General features: G+C 41.9%; 1 protein-coding gene across 1 annotated transcript in view; it reads right to left on the bottom strand.

The window, feature by feature from the left end:
- Nucleotides 1–9,609: 9,609 nt before the first annotated feature.
- The window catches only part of MRPL48 (mitochondrial ribosomal protein L48), a 65,095-nt gene continuing 54,221 nt past the window's right edge, over nucleotides 9,610–20,483 (bottom strand). Inside the window, exons 6-8 of the mRNA XM_069070828.1 lie at nucleotides 18,659–18,761; nucleotides 16,001–16,090; nucleotides 9,610–9,873 (exon numbers count right to left, since the gene is read on the bottom strand). Of these exons, the coding sequence (XP_068926929.1) occupies nucleotides 9,799–9,873; nucleotides 16,001–16,090; nucleotides 18,659–18,761 (268 nt within the window). The 3' untranslated portion in view covers nucleotides 9,610–9,798. The remainder of the gene's footprint in view (nucleotides 9,874–16,000; nucleotides 16,091–18,658; nucleotides 18,762–20,483) is intronic.

The following is a 20,483-nucleotide window of genomic DNA, read 5'->3' as shown; positions in this document are numbered from 1 at the left end:
CTGCGCCAGTTTACCTTCCACTGAGCTGTCAAAGTGAGCTTGCTAAATCACATTTCTGACTGGGTCACATGAGCCACTGCCACCCGCACCCCCACTCTCCTTCCTTGCCTCCAGAGCCTCCTAGTTTCTATCCCTTCTTTCAAGATGCAGTTCAAATCCTACTTTCTGCAAGAGTCCTTTTCTGGTACACTCACTGCTACTGCCTTCCCTCTGAGGTTGCTTGTTTTCTTGTTGTCTGCCCCATTCTGAATGGGAGCTCCTTGAGACCAGGCACCATGTTTTTGCCTTCATATCTGAAGAGCTTAGCACAGTGCTTAATAAATGCTTGTTGGCATTAATTAGCAATCAAGAAGTAATTGCTGTGTGCTAGGCACTGGGCTAGGTGCTAGGCATACAAGTACCAAGTATAAAACTATCCTTAATCAAAAGGACTTTACATTTTAACAGTGAAACCATTGGTATGCATATAAGTATCTATAGAATAGAGGTTAAGAGTGGGCACTCAGTTGGAGACATCTGAAGAAACTTCATGTAGAAGGTAGTTCTTCAACTGTGTTTTGAAGGGAAACAATTCCGTGCCACAGAGGTGTGGAGAGAATGTAGTCCAGGCATGGGGGACAGCCTATATCAATGGAGTGCTTTGTGTGAACAGAGAATATCAGTTTAGCTGGATGGTAGAGGGAGAGAAGAGATGGTAACGTACAATGAGACTAGAAAGAAAGGATAAAGCCAGGTTATGAAGGGCTTTGAAAGCTAAGTGGAGGAATTTATATTTTATCCCAGAGGTCTAGAGCTAAAAGTGACCAAAGTGACTGTCTAGCCCATTCCCTTTGTTTTTGTTTTTTTCTTTTTGTTTTTTGGAGGGCATTTGGGGTTAAGTGACTTCCCCTAAGTCACACAGCTAGTAAGTGTGTCAAGTGTCTCTGGCCACATTTGAACTCAGGTACTCCTGACTCCAGGGCTGGTGCTCTATTCACTGCACCACCTAGCCACCCCCCAGTTTCTTTGTTTTGTTAAGTAAGGAAGCTAATGTATTGGAAAGTTAACTGACTTGCCCAAGGTCACAAGCTGTGGCAAGTTTTGAAACCAGGTCCCTTGGCTCCAGAGTCACTGCTCTTTTCACTGCTATGCTGCCTGTATGATGTGACCCAGTTCATACGTGGCAAAGATAATTCTGGAAGCACTTGCAGAATAAATTGCTTGGTTTCAGAGATGACAAATAGTCTCTGGGGAAGAGAGTAGAGGCAAGTCCTGTAAAGAATTGATAGCCTAGGCAGATGGTAATGATGGCTGGTGCTAGGGTGATGATGATGGTGCTAGATAGGAAGGGACAAATGTTCTACCGAGGAAGAAGAATTGGTAGGATTTGGTAAGGAACTGGATAAGAAAAAGGAAAAAAAAATACAAGTGGCAAACAGGAGTGACAGGGTGAAAGTGGTGCCACTGATGGAAATAGTGAAGTCAGGAGAAGTTTTAGTGGGGAAAATAAGTTCAGTTTTGAATATGTTGAAATTGGCTTAATTATATAAAATAATATGTAAAGGACTTTGCAAACCTGAAAGCACTATATAAACACTAGCTGTTATTGGTTTTGTTGTTATTGCCTTGCTAATGGAATGTCCAGGTGAGGATCCCAATTGGCTGTTGGACACAATGAGTCTGGAGTTCCAAAGACGGCTATACTGATGTAGATTAGTAGAGTTAGCTGAAACTGGAGGGGGGGGAGGGGATATATTGCCAAAGTAGAACAATAGACAAAGGCAAAGAAAGGAAACAAAGACCCTTGGGGAGCACTCCCATGAAGGAGTTAGGAAGAAGATGAGAAAAAAAAAGGAACAGAGGTAGGAAGAGAACCAGAAGACGGTTTGTTGTCTCTGCAGCCCAACAGAGGTGGTCAGCAATGTCATGCATTCTATTTTGAATGTCAAGAAGGGCAAAGATTGAGAAAAGGCCTCAGGATTTGACCTTTCCGAGGTCAGTGGTGACCTTTAAGAGAGCAATTTCAGTAGAGTGATGGGAGTGGAAACTACAAGGGGCTAAGGAAAAAGTGGAGTTATCTAGTTTAGACAACTTTTTCAAGAAGTTTAGTAGTGAAAGATGGGAGAGGGTAACTAGATGAGCTAAATATTCAAAGGAAGGATTTTCTAGGAATCTTCCTCGATTATCTGCTGTACAAAGCTGTATATACTCAGTGTTGTGGGGGGTGTAGTGATAGTAACAATAGCACACATGTATATAGCATGTAAATTCCTTGAGGGACTGTTCCCTTCTTATTTTTTTATCTCCAGTGCTTAACACAGTACTTTGCAGATAGTAGTAGGCATTCTGTTGTTCAAAAACGTGTTGAACACTTAACCATTTCAAAGCATTTTATAGGGTCATAGGATTTAGAATTAGGAGGGACTTTAAGAGTCATTTTGGCCTCTTGGATAAGGAAACACTCTAGGAATAGGGATAGGGGCGAGATCTGTGATTTCATTAATATAGGAAACTCTTGGATGAGGAAATTCCCTACACCAATGAAGGGTGGCATCTTAGAGCTCTGAGAGGTTAAGTAATTTACCCAGGGTCACACGACCAACATGTATCAATGGTAGGACTTGAACCCACAGTCTTCCTGACACTTGAGTCCCGTTTTCTCTCCACTATGCCAAGTTGCCTCTAGATAGATATTCAGTACTTATGTTATTAAATATATAATTATGATATCAAGATAATAATAATGATAGTACCTAAATAATTTACATATTTGATGTTATATCTGGTAGTATATTTCTTCCAGCTGTGGTCCTGTGACTTTTTCCCCATCCCCCACTTCTTCCCACTCTGACAGTCTAGGATTCTATGATTTAAGATATCTGCTCAATTCCTTGACATTAACCTATTCCACATCAGGTCCCACTACCCTGCAGAACCTCACTAGCCTCTTAACCCTAGCCTACATCTTATCCAGGACTAAGGGAATGACCCCAGAGGTAAAAGCCTCCCTCTTCCCTACATGATAGTAGAAGCTAGGGGGTGCCAAAAACTCTCAGGATTTGGTTGTGGCTTCTTTTGGTGGTCCACATCTGAACACTATGGGATGACTATTCTTTGAAGTCAGGAGTAGGTAGAGAACATTCTCTGAGAGATGGTTACTTACCTGCTTGGTTCTGGACAGAGCTATAATCTTGGCTTTTACTACTTACTGGGGATTTTCCAGTGGGCTCAGTATAGAGCAGCACTTATAATATGCTTTAATTGATGAGTAAGATGATACCTTCCCTCCCCCCTTACCCTCATTATCCTCTAAGGTAAACTGGCCAAGCTGATCTCTAGGGCTGCTGACTTCAGGAATATGGGCAATTAGAGCTGCAGTCATCTTTGAAATGTGGCCTGTGGTTTTTGGTTCAGAAGAAAACATTACTCTTTCCTCCTGTAGAAAAAAAAAACAACCAACAATTTTAAAGCCCCCTCTCCTATGCCTCTTGCATCTTGAGTCCTCTGATACCCAGCAGTCAGAGCAAAATACCTTTCTAAATTGTAAAGCTTTATATAAAGGTGAACTATTACAGTAGGGCCAACACATGGAAGCGTGCTCTCCTCATTTGTCTTGTCAGGGTGTCCTGAAAAAAAGTCTTCATTCTTCAGAGATGTGTTGCATCTCCTGGTAAAGTCATAGAGAATCTTAGAATAAAGAACTTGGAATATTAGAGCTTAAAGAGGCCTAAGAACACATATCATAACAAAGAACTTGCAATAGAGAAGGAACATTAAAAAAAAATAAAATGTCAGATCTGGAAAGGATTTTAGGACATAGATATTGGAGCCTGCTAACATGCTAGAATAGAAAGAAGGCTGAATTTGGATTCAGAGGACTTGGGCTCCCTTCCATTTCTGCCACTTAATACATAAGTGTCCTTAAGCAAGTGACAACCTCTTTTTGGTCATTGTTTCTTCATCCATAAAATAGTTTTAACTAAATGGCCTCCAAGGTCAGTTCCAACTCTAGTGATCCTATAACTTGGAAGAGACCTTAGGATAGAGACTTACAGTAGGAAAAAGCCATAAGAGATTATCTAGCACAGACTCTACACTAAATAGAGGCAGAATTTGAAGTCCAGATAGGGGAAATGACTTGACCACTGTGAGTCAGGGTCAGAGTCAGAGGCTGAACCCAGGCGTCCTGGCTTTCTGGCCAGGGCTCCTTCCATTGCATCTGCTGGATGAATCTAATTCAACCCCTTGCCTGAGAAGTGAAGATTGTTGGGTGTAGGCCCCAGAGCAAGGTGGGGAAAACCTGAAAGTTAAAGACAAGTAAAGAAAACAGTAACATTTGGTAAAGAAAAAAAAATATTTTAATAGGTGACAACTATTCAGACAATAATATCCCTTTTAATTCTCACCATTATATCATCCTCAGTAGTTGCTGCTGCTTCCTTCCTATTCTTCTAACAAGGTTTTAGAATAAGTGAATTTGCAGATCATGTCTCTGAGGCAAAATGCCAACCTCGTTCTCACTGGTACTGGTGGTCTGGTTCTCAAAATAGTGCAATGACTTGGTGCTTTTCTCCAAATCCTTTTTGGAAGAAGGACTCATGCCAACTGGGTCCAGTACAAATTTATCTAATCACTACCCGAAGGTGATGATTCTGCTCTTCTCTAATCAGTGCACCATCTCACTCTCCACAACAGTTGTTCCAAATCTTGTTATTTCTCCTTTCAGTATCCCAAGGTACCCCCCTGCCCATACCCTCTCAACTGTAGACCTTACCTCGTACTTCACCAAGAAAATTGAAGCCATTTGCCTTGGGCGCCCTCTTTTACCTGCCTTTACCTATCATCATTAAGATATATTTTCCCATTATCTCCTCCTCTTCTCTTGGATGAGGAGGTGACCTTCTTGCCAAGGCAAATCCTTGTATTCTTGATCCTAACCTATCCCATCTTTTCCAGAAAACTTCCGCCATTCTCACTCATTTTTAATATGCCCTTACACATTGGTTCCTTTCCTCTTCCCTACAAATGCTGCCATGTCTCCCCCATCCTGAAAAAAAAAAAAAAAAACTTCACTTGTCGCTATCATCGCCACTACAGTTCTTAAGAAAACCATTCCATGCCCCTACTTCCTCTCTCTCACTGGTCTAATCTATTTGCAAACTGCCCCCTCCAAAGTTACCAATGATTTCTTAATTGCCAAATCTTTTCTCAAACCTTTTCTCAATCTTCATCCTTGACTATCTGCAGCATTGGACCCTGTTGCTCACCTTTTTCTCCTTAATTCTCTTCCTCTCTTGATTTTCTTGACACTGTTCTCTCCTAGGTTTCCTTCCTCTGAGTCTGATACTACTTGGTCTCCTTTGCTGGTTTCTCATCCATGTCATGTCTGCTAACTGTAGGTGTGCCCCAAGGCTCTATTCTAGACCCAGTCTGCTTCTCCTTCTATACTATCTCCCTGGGGGATCTTATCATCTCCCATGGAGGCATCTATGCAGATGCTTCTCAGATCTACTTATCCAACCCTATCCTTTCTCCAGAGCTCTACTTTCACATCACCAGCTGTCTTTTAGACATCTTAAACTGAATATCTCAAAGACATCGCAAGCTTGCTATATCCAAAATAGAATTATTTTTCTTTTTCCTCAAAACCCTCTCCTCTTCCAACCATTCTAATTGCTGCTGAGGGCACCACCATCATCCCAGGCACCTAGGCTCAAAATCTTGGCATCATCCTCATTTTCTCAGTCACATTCACTCCATATAGCCAATCTGTTTACCAAATCTTGTTTCTACCTTCGCAAAATCTCTCAATCACATCTTATTCGCTCTACTCTCAGAGCTACAATTCTTGTCCAGGCTCTCATTACCTCTTACTTGGACTTCTACAGTGGTCCTCTAGTTGAGGACCTCAAGTCTCCCTCTACTCTGATCCATCCTCCGCTCATCTGCAAACTAGGTCTAACAACATCACCATTTCATACCGATAAACTCCATTGGCTCCTTATTACTTCTAGGATGAATATAAAACCTTCTTTTTGGCATTTAAAGTTCTCTATAACCTGGCCCCTTCCCAAACTTCTTACACTTTACTTCCCTCCATGAACTCTATGATTCAGCAACACTGATCTACCATCTCTTAGACTCCATATTTTTGCACTGAAAGGCTGTTCCCCAGTGCTCTACCTAGTTACCTCTGCCTCTGAGCCTTCCTGGCTACCTTCAAGACTTAGGTTAAATCTAAGCTTCTTCCAGATGCCTTGCCTGGTCCCCCTGAGTGGCCAATGCTTCCCTGTCTGAGATTATCTTCCATTTACTCTGTGTGTATCTTATATATACATAGCTATTTAAATGTCTGCCTCTTTAGATTGTAAACTTCTTGAGGGCAGGAACAGTGTTTTGGCCTTTCTTTCTCTCCCTAGCACTTAATAAAGTACCTGTACATAGTAACAGGTTAATAAATGCTTACTGACTGATTGGAGGAAGATCCAGAGCAGCCAGATAAGAGGAGAACCAATGGGCCATGAAGACCTAGCCAAAGGAATTAGTGAATTGGTTTCCCTACTTTCTCATCTTTATGAAATCTTTATGAAAACCCTTTATATTTTATATTGAAGATATTAATGAAAAATGTAAGAAAAACACAAAAAACTTTTACTTTTTTCTTAACTTGACAGTGATCCAATTAACTGGTAGATGCAGTGAATATTCTTCTGTTTCTTGTTTGACTACCAAAAAAACACAACTCAGTACAGCAAAATACAATTTTAAAAGCTCTCCTCCAACATAAACTCTTTCCTGAATGTGTTAAGGTCACACAGAATGTGTGGGATAACTTTGTTAAATGGCCTTCTGATTACTAATGTAAAGTAAGGCATAAAATAAGGAGGACGCTTGGTGCGATCATGAGGTTCATCTTGTATGACAGCGGTGTCGAATTCTGATAGAAACGCGGGCCCACTAGTCTGCTGTAAGAATCCCTGTGGGCCATGTATTGACTTTGTTTTAAAATGTAGCATTATCTATGTTTTATTGGATTTTATTAGATACTAATTATATTTTAATCTGGTTTGGACTTCACTCAGCAGTGTTGTTCATTGCAGGTGGCCTGTGGATCATGTCTTTGACACACCTGGAGTACAGTCCAGTGGAACAGGGATTACCTATAGTTTGTAGCTTCCTCCTAATCCATCTATTAGTAGGCAATATTATGCTGATTACAGCAAGCACCAGAACATTACAGGACCCTCATCATGAGATCCATGATCATTCAGAAGAGATCAGTTTATACATTGTTTTCCATACAGGAAAATTTAAATGAGCAAAAATGCCTACTGTCCAGAGTATGACATGCAGTTGGATGATCAGATGAAAAAGCCTGAAAGTTCTATAGGTACCCCCGAAATGTAAAAATAAACCTAGAGGAAACTCTCTAGCATGTTGGAAGATCTGTGAAAGAATGAGGACAAGAATCACCAGGATGGGCTGTGATTTTCGAGTGAGAAGACAATACCCCTAGCCAAGAGATCACAAATCCATTAAAGTATTGAGATGCCAATACTAATGTCAATAATAATAACAGGAAATCTTAGGAAATTCTCCAGAGGTTATTTCAACTCTGTGCCTTTAGAATTAGTAAGAGAGAGGGGGAAAAAAGCCTCTAACTCTGAGGTCAATAAAAGCTTCTTAGTACTATCTGAATTCTGTACCAGTCTGTCTCACTTTAAGAAAACTGTATAAACAAAGGTAAAGGCACAAAAAAACGAGGGGGGGACCTCATCTAGTCCAAAATTCCACCCAATATAGGAATATCTTCTACAACTTTCCTAAAGATTTGCATCACTGGAAGTCAAGAGTTTAGATGACTGCTTTTAGAATATACTGTAGATAAAGGGGATTCTTGTTCCGATAGAGTTAGAACTACACCTTCCATCTCAGATAATCTGTGATCCTGGTCCTACTTTTTTCCGTGGGAGCCACAACAGGAGAATGTGTTGAAAAGACAGGTCTTTGCACTGGGGAGCAACTTGGTATTGTTAAAAGCTCTGCATGAACCCTATTAATATCACATACACTGCAGGGGCACAGTGGTAGCTGAGGAGTCTCCCTTTGGCCTACTTCTTCTACACTGGGTGGTGAAGCTTTCCTTGCCACCAACAATAGAAGCAAGCTGGCAATAGCACTAGTTGCCATGGGGCAAACAAGTTCCCATCATGTTCAAGTCAATGAGAAAGTGTCAAGTTTAAAAAGGTTTGAGAGATAATTTCTAGGTAATTTAACCATTTTATTAATAAGGCCAGAAGGTTATTAATAAAAGGATGGTCATGTGGCCATCTCTCTCATCTCATCATAGACCAAAGGCAATCAAATAGCAATCAAATCTAATTGTTTAACATGAAGGGCTAAGCATATCTTGGATGGGCAAAGTATCTCTATACCAGACCACTCATAGTTTAAGGCTATCAGTTCAAAGAATGAGTATACCCTTTTCATTGGGGGGATGCGAGTGATCCCTGGAGAGAGAAATTTTCTCTATTCAGACCACCCTCAGCCTAGGCCATCTAGACCAAAGGATTGGTCTCCACTCAAATTTGAGTAGAACCCAATGGGCTTCCGCACCCTAGATTAAATTCATTGCAAGGTTGGATGGCGTTTGACCAAGACCAGGAGAGTCGATGCAATCTAATAATCAGTAATGTCCTTCAAGAAAAGGGAACTTTTTAAAATAAGGAATTTAGAAAAAAGGGAGAGACTCCACACCTCCCCAAGATATTGGTTATTAATAATCATTTCTCACAAAAGCCATGTGGAGAGTCCCTTGGTGTGGGATGGTGGTGGGTATAGGGGAAAGTTCAACGTTCTTGTAGCTGTTAAAGAATCAATCTTTTCCTTTGGCTCCAAAACAACCCTACAAAAATCTGAATACAGTGCTCATGTTCCTGCCCTGCCCCATCCCTATCTCATTTTCTCTGGTCAATATAAGTTTAATGATTTACATTTTAAAGAGGATCCTTCCCTTTAGAAAAGGATTTCAGAAGGAAATCTCAGCTGGATAAACACTGATGTGAAAAAAAAATCTTTTGTTTATCCCAGGAAAGCACAGGTAGAAAGCCTTCATTTGTGGAAGCTGTTGAAATGGATTTTGAAGAAACTGATATATTTAGCCTGGATAAGAGAAGACTGAGGGACAGGGGGTGGCTAAGATATGATAGCTGTCTTCAGGTGTGTAAATGGCTATCAGGGGGAAGTGGGATTAAATTTATTCTTCATTCTCTGAGGGGTTAGAACTGGAAGGAATGGGTAGTAACTGTAGCAAGGCAAATATTGGCTCAGTATTAGATAAAATATCCTCATTGTCAAAGATGTCCAAAAGAGGAAGAAGATACCCTTAAAAAGCAGTGAGTTCCTATCACCTGACATCCTCAGGTGGTGGCTAGATGACCAGTATTCAGGAATACTGGAGGAGGGGTTCTTGGACCAGATGCTCTCTGAAGCCCTTCCTGGCTTGGAGATCTTAAGCACAAAAGGTGAAATCCCATCAAGGAAGCCATTTAGGACTGGGTGGATCCTCATGCTCATGCAAGGAAGTCAATTACAGCACCTGTAACTGTTTACATTAAACTGACAACAATCTCACTGACCCAAAATAAAAAGTTTTATTTACAAACAGTATACACAATCAGTGAAGGAAACTGGTGGCTCTCTGGCTGAGGGGACAGAAGCTGAAGGTCTCTAAGAGTCCCTATCTACTATTTCAATCTTGTAACTCAGCAGAGATCCCTCCATTTATTCAGCAGGTTCTTCAAACATGTTCGCTGACTCTTAGTTCATTTTGGCCAATAATTCTTCCAATTCTGGCCGAGCTTTGAACCTTCCTTTGTAAGCCTCCTCAGTGTGCTGGAGGAGAGAAGGGGAAGAGAAATAATAGGCATTATTCTTCTTGAAGCTCACAGTTCCATCATCATTACCACTCACAAGATCCCTCATAATAACAGCAGCTCACAGCTACCCCCAAATAATAATGAATTAAAAAATAATAGCAGTTCACAGTTTGCTAATAATGAAGATGAGTCTGGTAATAAAGGACACACAATTCCTCAATAATCATAATAAACAGCTCTCATTTCTATGACAACTTGCAATTTACAAAGTACTTTGCTCACAAGAATCCCTGATGAAAGTGATGCAAATTTTAGTCTACTTTACAGAAGAGGAAACTGAGGCTAAGAGACATAAATTTAAAAAGATGCCAGGATCAGAACCATGGTCACATGACTGCAGGCCAAGGGTTTTTTCTATTATGCCAAACTGTTTCTTTCCTCGGAAATACTCCATATCAAACACTTTTCTCTTAGCTGGTCCTCTATTTGATAGAAGATTTGATGAAGAGAAAATCTGCTTTCTTTGCCCTGGGTAGTGACTACTATGCTTGGGACGGTTCTGTGCCACTCAAAGAATTGCAGAAATGGAAGGTTGTCTAGGCCAACCTATGTGACTTCCCTCCATTCCTCCTGGTTCTGCCCTCTAGGGCTACACAAGGCAATTCTGCTCCTAATGAAATCTCTTTCTAAACTGCAATCATATCTGTCAGTATACCACCTTGAACAGCTCCATGACAGTTAATTTAGTGTTTGGTAAATACTTTTGACTCAGATGTATATCAATAAAATATATTCTTTCTTTATGAAGGGTAAATAAAGGCTCAGAATTAGCCTCAAGCCAAGACCTACTGGAAATAAACACCCTCCCAGCATCAGTGGCATTAATTTTTACTAACAGTAATCATTCTCTCAGTTGAAACCCCTCTACATTTCTTCTGTGGTGCAAACAAATCTGCCAGGCTGAGTCAGGAGAGCAATAAGACCTCCCATCCCCATGGCACTTAATGGTATGTATGCATAGGATGTGTTACACAAGAGCATTGTAAGGAAAGCTATTTGTGACTCTTAGTATTCCATAAAGTCCTTTTCCTCACCACAACCCTGACAGGTGCCTAGTGTGTGTACCATTTAGGCTCTTTCTATGAGAAAACTGCGACCCAAAGGGGAACACAAATTGTCCAGGGTTACCCAACTATCAGGTGTTAGAACCCAGACTTAATCTCAGGCCTCCTGATGCCAGTCCAGTGCTCTTTCTACTGTTTCAAAATCAAAGGAGATGAGGTTTGTAGAAGAGAAAAAGTTATTCTAGGATGCAGTTGATGGAAGGATATTTAAAACTAACTCTCTGACTGGGAGGTGCCCAAGGGAGAACAGTTGTCCTCCTCAACTGGAGGGTGTGGCAGAGACTTCCAGTACGAAGTCCTCTTGGAAGCACTCATTATGGGAGGGAGGCAACCCTGGACTTTTAGTATGTTAAATATGAACTATGCTTTGATTGTAGACCCAGCAACAGACTGGGAGTCTATTATCCAAATCCCAAAAGAGGGAGGAGAGAGAAGAGGGAAAGGGAGCAGGCTTTTATTAAATGTCTACTCAGTCAGCACTACGCCAAGTGTCTACTCAGCTCAGCACTACACCAAGTGTTTTACAGATATTTTCTTAGTGGAAGAAGAACTAAATGTAAAGAGAGTCATCACTAGAGGGTTAGACATTATGGGAAGATTTTTTTTTTGGTTACTGCAACTCATGAAGCCATCTACTAAGGAGAAAGGGGGCTGAATCTGTTACTAGTGAAAGGAATGCCCACAATGATGAAATCACAGACCCATAAAGTATAAGTACTTTTCCCCCAGGTTCTTTCTGCAGATATCAAGTAACTGGTTGTGCTCCAAAAGTTACTAATTCAGGTCTCTAGACCCCCTGGTGAAGCTTCAATTAACAACACATGGAAAACCAGGGCAATGCTATTTTAACTTATGAGGATTACAGTTAATGCAGCCAGCTCTTCAAGTCACCAACAGACAGGTTTCTGAGATTGCTGAGAGATTGGGGAAAGACCGCATAAAAGTCAGCCCATTTCTTCATCTTATGTACTGAAATAACCGAAAAACTTTCAGTGGAGAGAACACATGTACCTTTTTTTTAACAAACACATATTAAGCACCTCCTCTACACAATGCTCCATTGCTAGGTGTTGGCCTAACTCAAACACTTTCAGAACTACCCAGCACAGCACAGTGGAAAGACCACTGGACTGAGAGATCCCAGGTCAACTTATTTATTTCCCACGACCAACTCCTCCACCTCACATCAGCCATGCACAGACATGGTCAGACCCTTGAGTTTGCCATCACTCACAAATGCACTACCTCCAGGTCCATGAACTCTGAAATTACCTTATCTAATCAAAATCTATTGGCTTTCTTCTTCTTCTTCTTGTCTTCCAAAGTCAAATCCTGTTCTTCCTCTACACCATCACCTCCAATCCCTCAACCCCCTTAGTTCTCTCTCAGGCCATATCCCTTATACTAGCTACACTTCTCTTCTCTTCCCCATCTTGAGTACTTAGTGGACTGGTTCATCTCTACACAGTCCTCTTCTCTTGAATCCCTTGCCCCCTTCTCATATTGCTGATCTTGCCCTGCCAAGCCTCATCCTTGGATCACTCCCAGCATTAACTGCCTTCACTCCTATGCACCTGATGTTGAAAGAACATGGAAAAAATCATGAAACCATACTGACTGGGGCACAACAAAATTTATGTTTCATAATCTTAACGAGGCCCTCACTGCTGCAAGGTAATCCTTCCACACCTCTCTAACTCACTATCCAGCTCACCACAGCGACTTTTTTTTGTAAAGCAATCAGGGTTAAGTAACTTGCTCAGGATTACACAGCCAGTTATTTCTGGGTGTGGTGCTGAGTATCTGGACCCAGATTTGATCCCCAGGTCATCCCAACACTGGAGCCGCTACTCTTACTCGCTGTGCTACCTGGCCGTCCCCACCACAGCAACTCTTACAAATATTTACAACCCTCCTCAAACCTCCTAAGGCTCCCTCCTACCCCACATTCTCATCTGAGAACCTAGCCTCATATTTTACTGAAAAAAAAAACAACTGAAGAAATTTGCTAAGAGCCCTCTCTTTTTCCCTCTTCCTTATCTCATATCACCAAGACGCGTTCTGCCACTATCACTTCACCCCAGTTTCACATGAAGAATTAGTCACTCTCATTGCCTAGGCAAACTCTTCATGCACAAGTGTTCCCATTCCATCCTGTCTTCTCCAAAAAACTGTTTCTCAATCATCCCTACCCTCTCACCAATTTCCAGTCTCTCCCTGTCTACTTATTGCTTCTCTATTGCCTACAAACATACCCATGTCTCCCCCATCCTCAAAAACCCCTTACTTGACCTATCCCTGCTATCATCCCACATCTCTCCTGCCTTTCATGGCTAAAAATCATGCGAAGGCCACTGTCAATTACCCTGCTCTCTCTGATAATTCTCTCTAAGTTTTCAAGACAGCACTCTATCCTGGTTCTCCTAGCTAACTGCAACTTCTGTTTCCTTTGCTATATTTTCTTCTAGATCACACTTGCTAAACGTGTGTGTCCCTCAACGCCAAGGTCCCTGGGCCTTCTTCTCTTCCCCCTCTTGGTGATCTTGGCTCCCCCAGATTCAATTATTATCTCTATGCTGATGATTCTCAAATATACTTATCAAATGCTAACTTTTCTGCTGACTAGAGTCTTATATCCCCAACTGCCTTTTGGTTGTCTCAAACTGGATAGCCCAGACACATCCTGAATTCAACACGTCCAAAACCAAACTTCCCCTCTTCCAAATATATTAGTGTTGAAGCACCACCATCCTCCCAGTTCTCTAGGCTTGCAACCAAGATTCATCTTCAACTCTTCCCTCTCAAATCAGTGGCAATATCATTTCTACCTTCACAACATCTTTCATATATGCCCTTTTCCCCCTCTGATACTGTTACAACTGTACAGATCCTTATCACCTCATACCAGGACTACTGCAATAGCCTGCTAGTGGGTCTCTTTATATAAGTCTTTCCCCATTCCAAACCGTCATCTACTCAGCTGTCAAAATGATCTTTCTAAACTGCAAGTCTGACAATGTCACTCTCATGCTCAGCCACCATCCAGTCACTTCCAGTGGCTACGTCCCATCTGCAAGATTAAATATCATCTCCTCTGTTTGGCATTCAAAGCCCTGCACAACCTGATCCCTTCCTACCTTCCCAATCTTCTTACACCTTCCCCGTTCCCATGTACTCCCCTCAGCTCATTCCACCTCCCGACGCTGGGTATTTTCACTGGCTGGTCCCACACCTGGAATGCTCTTTCTTCTCATCCCCACTTCTTGGTTTCCCTCATGATCCAGCTAAAATCCTACCTTCCACAAGATGTCTTTCCCAGTCTCCTGTGATGATAGTGCCTTCCCTTTAATACTATGTCCACTTTATCCTGCTTATATCTTTAAACAACCCTATGAGACTGTGAGCTCACCGGGTGCAAGAGCTGTCTTTTGTCTTTCTTTGCATTACCAGCGCTTAGCACAGAGCCTGGCAGACAGTAAGTGCCTGATATATGTTTACTGACCAACTCTTTGCGGTTCAAATCCCAACTAAAATTCCATTATCTACAAGGAGCCTTTCCAAAGCCATTGGAATTCTACTGCCTCCTACTGTAAATGATCTCCTATTTATCCTGCCTATGGGCCTGCTCTTTGTTTGCTTATTATCTCCCCCTTGAGATTGCATGCTCTTTGAAGGCAGAGACTCTCACCCAGCACAGCGCAGTGGATGGCCATAGCAGGCACTTAAATGCTTGCTGACTGAGAGCTTGTGAAGGGAAGAACTAAGATTTTGGGAGAAAGTTGAAGGAGGCAGATTTCAGCTCAAAATGAGGACGAATATCCTAACAATGAGCTCTCTTCCACTAGGGAGAGGGTGGACTCAGAAAGGAAGGAGTTCCCTGTGGGTGGTAAGACTAGTTTGGGAAGGGTAGGCAGGATTTCTGTACCAGGTGAGTGGGTGGGCTACCTCATGCCCAGAGGTCCCTCACCACTCGAAGAGTCAGTGATTCCAAGGGAGGTTTGGGGGACAGTTCTATCTATGGGATACTCTAATAGGGTCCAGCCCTATCCTTTCCCACAGAAGTGTCCCAGCATGGGATGTTACAGTGTTCCAGCTTAATAATCATTGTTGCTATAAAACTGTGCATACCCTTGACCCAGCAATACCACTTCTAGATCTGTATCCCCAAGTGATCATAAAAACGGGAAAAGGACCCACATATACAAAAATATTTATAGCAGCTCTTTTTCTGGTGACAAAGAATTGGAAATTGAGGGGATGCCCATCAGCAGGGGAATGGCTGAACAAGTTGTGGTATATAAATGTAATGGAATACTACTGTGCTTTAAGAAATGATGAGCAAGCGGACTTATATGAAAGATTTATATGAACTGATGTTGAGTGAAGTGAGTAGAATCAGGAGAACATTGTACACAATAACAACCACATTGTGCAATGACTGACTTTTGATAGTCTTGGCTCTTCTCAGCAATGCAAGGATCTAAGACATCTCTAAAAGACTCACGATGGAAAGTGCTATCCACATGCAGAGAAAGAACTCTAGAGTCTAAATGTAGATGGAAGCATAGTATTTGCTCTCCTTTTCTATTATTGTTTTGTTTCTTCTTTCTCATGGTTCCTCCCATTAGTTGTAATTCTTTTTTACATCATGATTAATGTGAAAATGTGTTTAATATGAATGCATAAGTACAGCCTAAATCACACTGCACACCGTCTTGGGGAGGGGAAAGAAGAGGGAGGAAGAGAAAATTAAAAACTCAAAATCTTATGAAAGTGAGTGTTGAAAACTAAAAATAAATACATTAATCATAAAAAAAGTTGTACTGTTGCCTTGCAAGTGCAAAGGGCCCTTTTTTCAGGCAGCATTTTCAGTGGCATGGTCTTGGGCCTGAGCATCCAGAGGCCAAGAACTGGGCCTGAGCTTGATTCTTACTTTGAGAACACAGGTGGCCACCAGGGGGCCTTGGCCCACCTACACAAATCTATTTTCATCAAGTTCCTCTACAAACCCACACTTACCTCCCTTACTGACAGGTTGACTCCTTCTGGCAGATTGCTTTGAAGAATTTCCAAGAAAATTGCTGCAAACGTGGAACTCAAATTGCTGATCTGCAAACAAAAAGAAAAGCCAGCCGTATAAAGCCAGAAAGTGAATGTGTTGAAGGAAAAGTGGGTTCCAGCTGTTAACTGTGTTATTTCCTTCTCTCTTATTCCCTTATACTTACCCTTCTCTTTTTTCCCCCTGACCCCTCTTTAGGAGTCTGTTCATAAGAATTGTTTCTTTCCTCTCATTCTGCCATCTTGACTCTGACTCTGAACCAGGCTGCTGAAACTTAAGGAGGTACCAACAACCATTTTTCCTCAAATCCTTTGCTTTTTTTTTAGTTTTCTACCTCCTTTTATCTCTTTGTAAAATATGACCTGGCTGACCATTTCCACTTCAAGTCAAGTCAACTAGCATATATTAAATACATAATATGTACCAGGTATTGTGACAAGTGCTAGGGATACAAGAAAGGGAAAAACTGTTCCTGCCTGCATGGAGTTCACAGTCAATGGGAAAAAAAGCTTTTTACAAACAAGACAGCTGCAGAGTAAGCTGGAAATTATCTGAAAAGGAAGACACTAACTTTAGAGGGACCTGGGAAAAGCTTCTTTCAGAAGGTGGAATTGGAGCTGAGATTTCAATGAAGCCAGCCAGGGAAGGCAGCAGGCTGAGACAAAGAGGGAGAGCATTCCAAGCATAAGGGGCAGCCAGTGAAAAGGAACAGTTCAGAAACAGAGTGTCTTGTGTGAGGAACAGCAAAGAGGCTGGTGTCAATGGATCACAGAGCACATGGAAAAAAGCAAAGTGTAAAATGACAGGAAAGGCAGGAAGGGACAGGGTATAAAAAATGTTAAAGGCCAAAGAGAACATTTCATGTTCGATCCTGGAAATGACAGGGAGCCAGGGGAGCTGACTGATGGGGGAGGTGGGGAGGCAGGGATGACATGGTCAGACCTGCTATTTAGGAAGATCACTTTGACAGCTGAGTAGACTTGGGGCAGGGAAAGCAACCATCAGGTCACTGTGATAGTCAAGGCATGAGCTGATGAGGGTCCGTACCAGGCAGTATCACAGAAGAGTGATGATAGTTCACAAGAGAGAAGGGGGCATACATAAGAGAGGTTGTAAAAGCTGAAATGACAGAACTTTGTCACTGACTGGATATGGAGGTGAGAGTGAGGAGCTGAGGACATCCAAGTTGTGAACCCGGGTGATTGGGAAGATGATAATACCCTAAACAGTAATAGGAAAGTTTGGAAGATAGAAGGGTTTGGGGCAGGGGGGGAAGAGACTGAATTCAGTTTTTCAGACATGCTGACTTCAAGATGTTTATGGGCCACAGTTTGTGAGGTCTAATAGGCAGTTGGAGATAGGAGAGTTGAGGTTGGTAGAGAGGTCAGCAAAGAGGTTATGGCTCAATGAATAGATCTGAAAATCACCTGTGCAGAGGTAAAGATTTAAACCATGGGAGCTGATGAGATCACCAAGAGAAATAGCATAGAGAGAGAAGAGAAGAGGGTCAGCTTGAGCCTTGGAAGACACTTACATTTAGGTATCTGACTGACGAGGAAACAGTAGAAGTCTAGCTTGATTGAAATGCAAGGAATATGAGGGTAGTATGAACCAAGTCTGGAAAGGTAATTTAGACCCAGATTGTGGATGATCTCAAATGCCATGATGAGTAGCTTGTATTTTCTATGTGTGCCAAAAGATGGGAATAGTCAATCTTTTAGAGGTTGTGGGAAGTCAAAGATATTAATGAATTGCTGGTAGGGCTGGGAACTGGTACAACTATTCTGGAAAGTAATGTGGAATTACCTGAAGTGTCTAAACTGTCCATCCCACCTGACCTAGCAATTACTTTGCTTGGCATACACCAAGAAGGGCACTGCCAAAATGAAGGGCTCCACATACACCAAAATACTGATAGCAGCACTTTTTGGTAGCAGAGAACTAAGAACAAAGTGGCTGCTGACTGACTGGGGAAGAGTAAATGAACTGTGGTACATGAATATAATGGAATATTATTGTGCTATTGGATAAGAATGACATGATGAATACAGAAAAACACATAAAAACTTACATGGACTGATGAAAGGTGAAGGAAGCAGGGAAATTACATACATACATACATATATATGCATGTAGTGGCCATAATAATGACAGGAAAACAACCACACACAAAAATGAAATAGAATATTTAGAAATAATAAAGATAAAACTTAGCTGCAAAGAAAAGCTATGAGAAGATGCCTTCCCCTGATACCCTGTAGAGGTGAGGGGTCTTGAGTATAAGCACTGCCGATCACATATTTTTTCAATATACTGATGAGTTTTGCAGATTTTTTTCTTTTTCCTTTTTAGAAAATAATTCTGTTATAAAGGATGAATCTCAGGAAGGTGGTGGGACACAGGGAGAAATCTAGGTAATGTAAAAACAAAAGACATCAATAAAAATTTTTTTTAAAGAAAGGAAGGTGGGATGGGATGGGTGTGCTAGAAGCATCTGCAATGGCTCATAACAGGAGCCTGGAATTAAAATCCTCAAAAACCAGACCTCTGGCTTCTGTTTACACCAAGCATCTGGTCTGGATAGAGTCCCAGAAATGGCATCACTGCAAACAGCTTACCTGGACCACTCGTTCATGGGTGGTAAGGACTGAATCCAGTAACATCTTGTTGCTTTGTTCCTGTATCTGCAATACTTCCATGGTCTTGGTGGGCATAGCATAGCTGTAGAAACAGTTTCAGTCACCAAGAGATTTACGTGGCCACTTAGTAACTGTGCACACATTTCTTTAATCAACCTGGTTCACTCACTGAAATAATGTAATGATAATACTAATAACTCCCATTCCCATAGCACTTTATAGTTTTGAAAGTCCTTTCCTAACAACATCTGGTGAGCTAGATAGTAAAAGTATTATGATTCTCATTTTACAAAGGTAAAAAAATGGCCAAGAGAGGTTCACAGAATCTCAGAGTTGGAAGGGACTTTAGAAGTCACCTAGCCCAACTGTTGTGTCAACAAGAATTCATTCTGTTACATCTCTGACAAGTAATCAACCAACCTCTGCTTAAAGACTGGGAAGGAGAAACCACCTACAGACTGAGGCAGCCCCGGCTCCTTCGGACAGCTCCATGTGCTGGAATATTCCTCACAGAAGGCTGAAATGTACTGCTCTACAACTTTCACCTACTGCTTCTGGTTTTGCTATCTGAAGCCAAGCAAGACAAGTCTCATTCCTCTTCCACCAAACAGCTCTTCAAATACTTGAAGAAAGCCACCATGTTGCCAACATGCTGGGGTCTTTCTCTAGATTTTCTGACATCATATAGTCACCAGTGAGTGTGTGGGCTATTCACTGATCATCCCATCTCTTTTTTTTTGCTTGTTGTTGTTTTTTTTTAGGGCAATTGGGGTTAAATGACTTGCCCAAGGTCACAGGGCTAGTTTTTGTGTTAAGTATCTGAGGCCGGATTTGAACTCAGGTCCTCCTGACTCCAGGGCTGGTGCTCTATTCACTGTACCACCTAGCCGCCCCTCATCCCATCTCTTGATCTTGATATGTTATCAGTCCACTTCTCTTTGAGTAAGTAGTTACTGAGTATATGCTATAAGCAAGGCATTGTGCGGGGTGCCAGGATACAGAGAGATGAAACCTACATCATATTGGACAACACTCTTCATGGTGCTTCTCCTGCACAGCTCCTTGGTACTAATATACTGCAGCCCACTTGCACCCACCGTGAGCTTTTCTCATTGACAACAATAAAGGGACCTGCAATCTTAACTCTTCAGCAACTGTGCTATTTAATGGCTTGGACACATAGAGTACCACTAAAAGCATAACGATGTTCAGAAGATGGGCCTTTATTTCAAGGAGGAGTTTGGAGTCATTAAGAGCACCATGTGATGTTAATCTAGCCATGCTCCCCTTCCTGTTCAATTCTCCTCATTCTACATATGTGAAAACTGAGGTCCTGCGATAGTAATGGAATATAAAGATTTCCCTGTATTGGCTTGGTTTTCAAATTGATTGTGTTAAAACCCAGAGCTTGTTAATCCCACCTGTGGGATGGACTTGTTGATGTGAAAAGAGAGTCCTGAACTGGGAGGAGCTGGTAACATAGATTTGGAGAGACAAGAGAGAGGCAGAAGAACTTTTTTGAAGCAGCACCCTCGTGGAGGCAGAGAGAGAGACTGAGAGAATTGCTGGGGGCCACTTTGAATTGGACTTTTGAGACCTGCCCCCGGAGCTGCCAAGAACTGAGGAGACATGGCTGTTTTGCTGGTACTTTGTCTGTCTGTTTTGCCAGATTTGTCCACTGGTGAAAGACAGTCCTGTTGAAGAAGTCCTGGAACCTGGCTGTTGGCTAAGAGCTCCTGAGACTGTCCTGCAGACAGAGAGTGAATACTGTCCACTGGTGAAGGACAGTGCTGTTGTTGCAGGG

This window comes from Petaurus breviceps, unplaced genomic scaffold (assembly GCF_028583685.1).
Source record: "Petaurus breviceps papuanus isolate PSGF00001 unplaced genomic scaffold, PetGlider_PUasm1.0 90823, whole genome shotgun sequence".
Lineage (NCBI taxonomy): Eukaryota > Metazoa > Chordata > Mammalia > Diprotodontia > Petauridae > Petaurus > Petaurus breviceps.
This window is presented reverse-complemented; position numbering and strand designations above follow the sequence as displayed.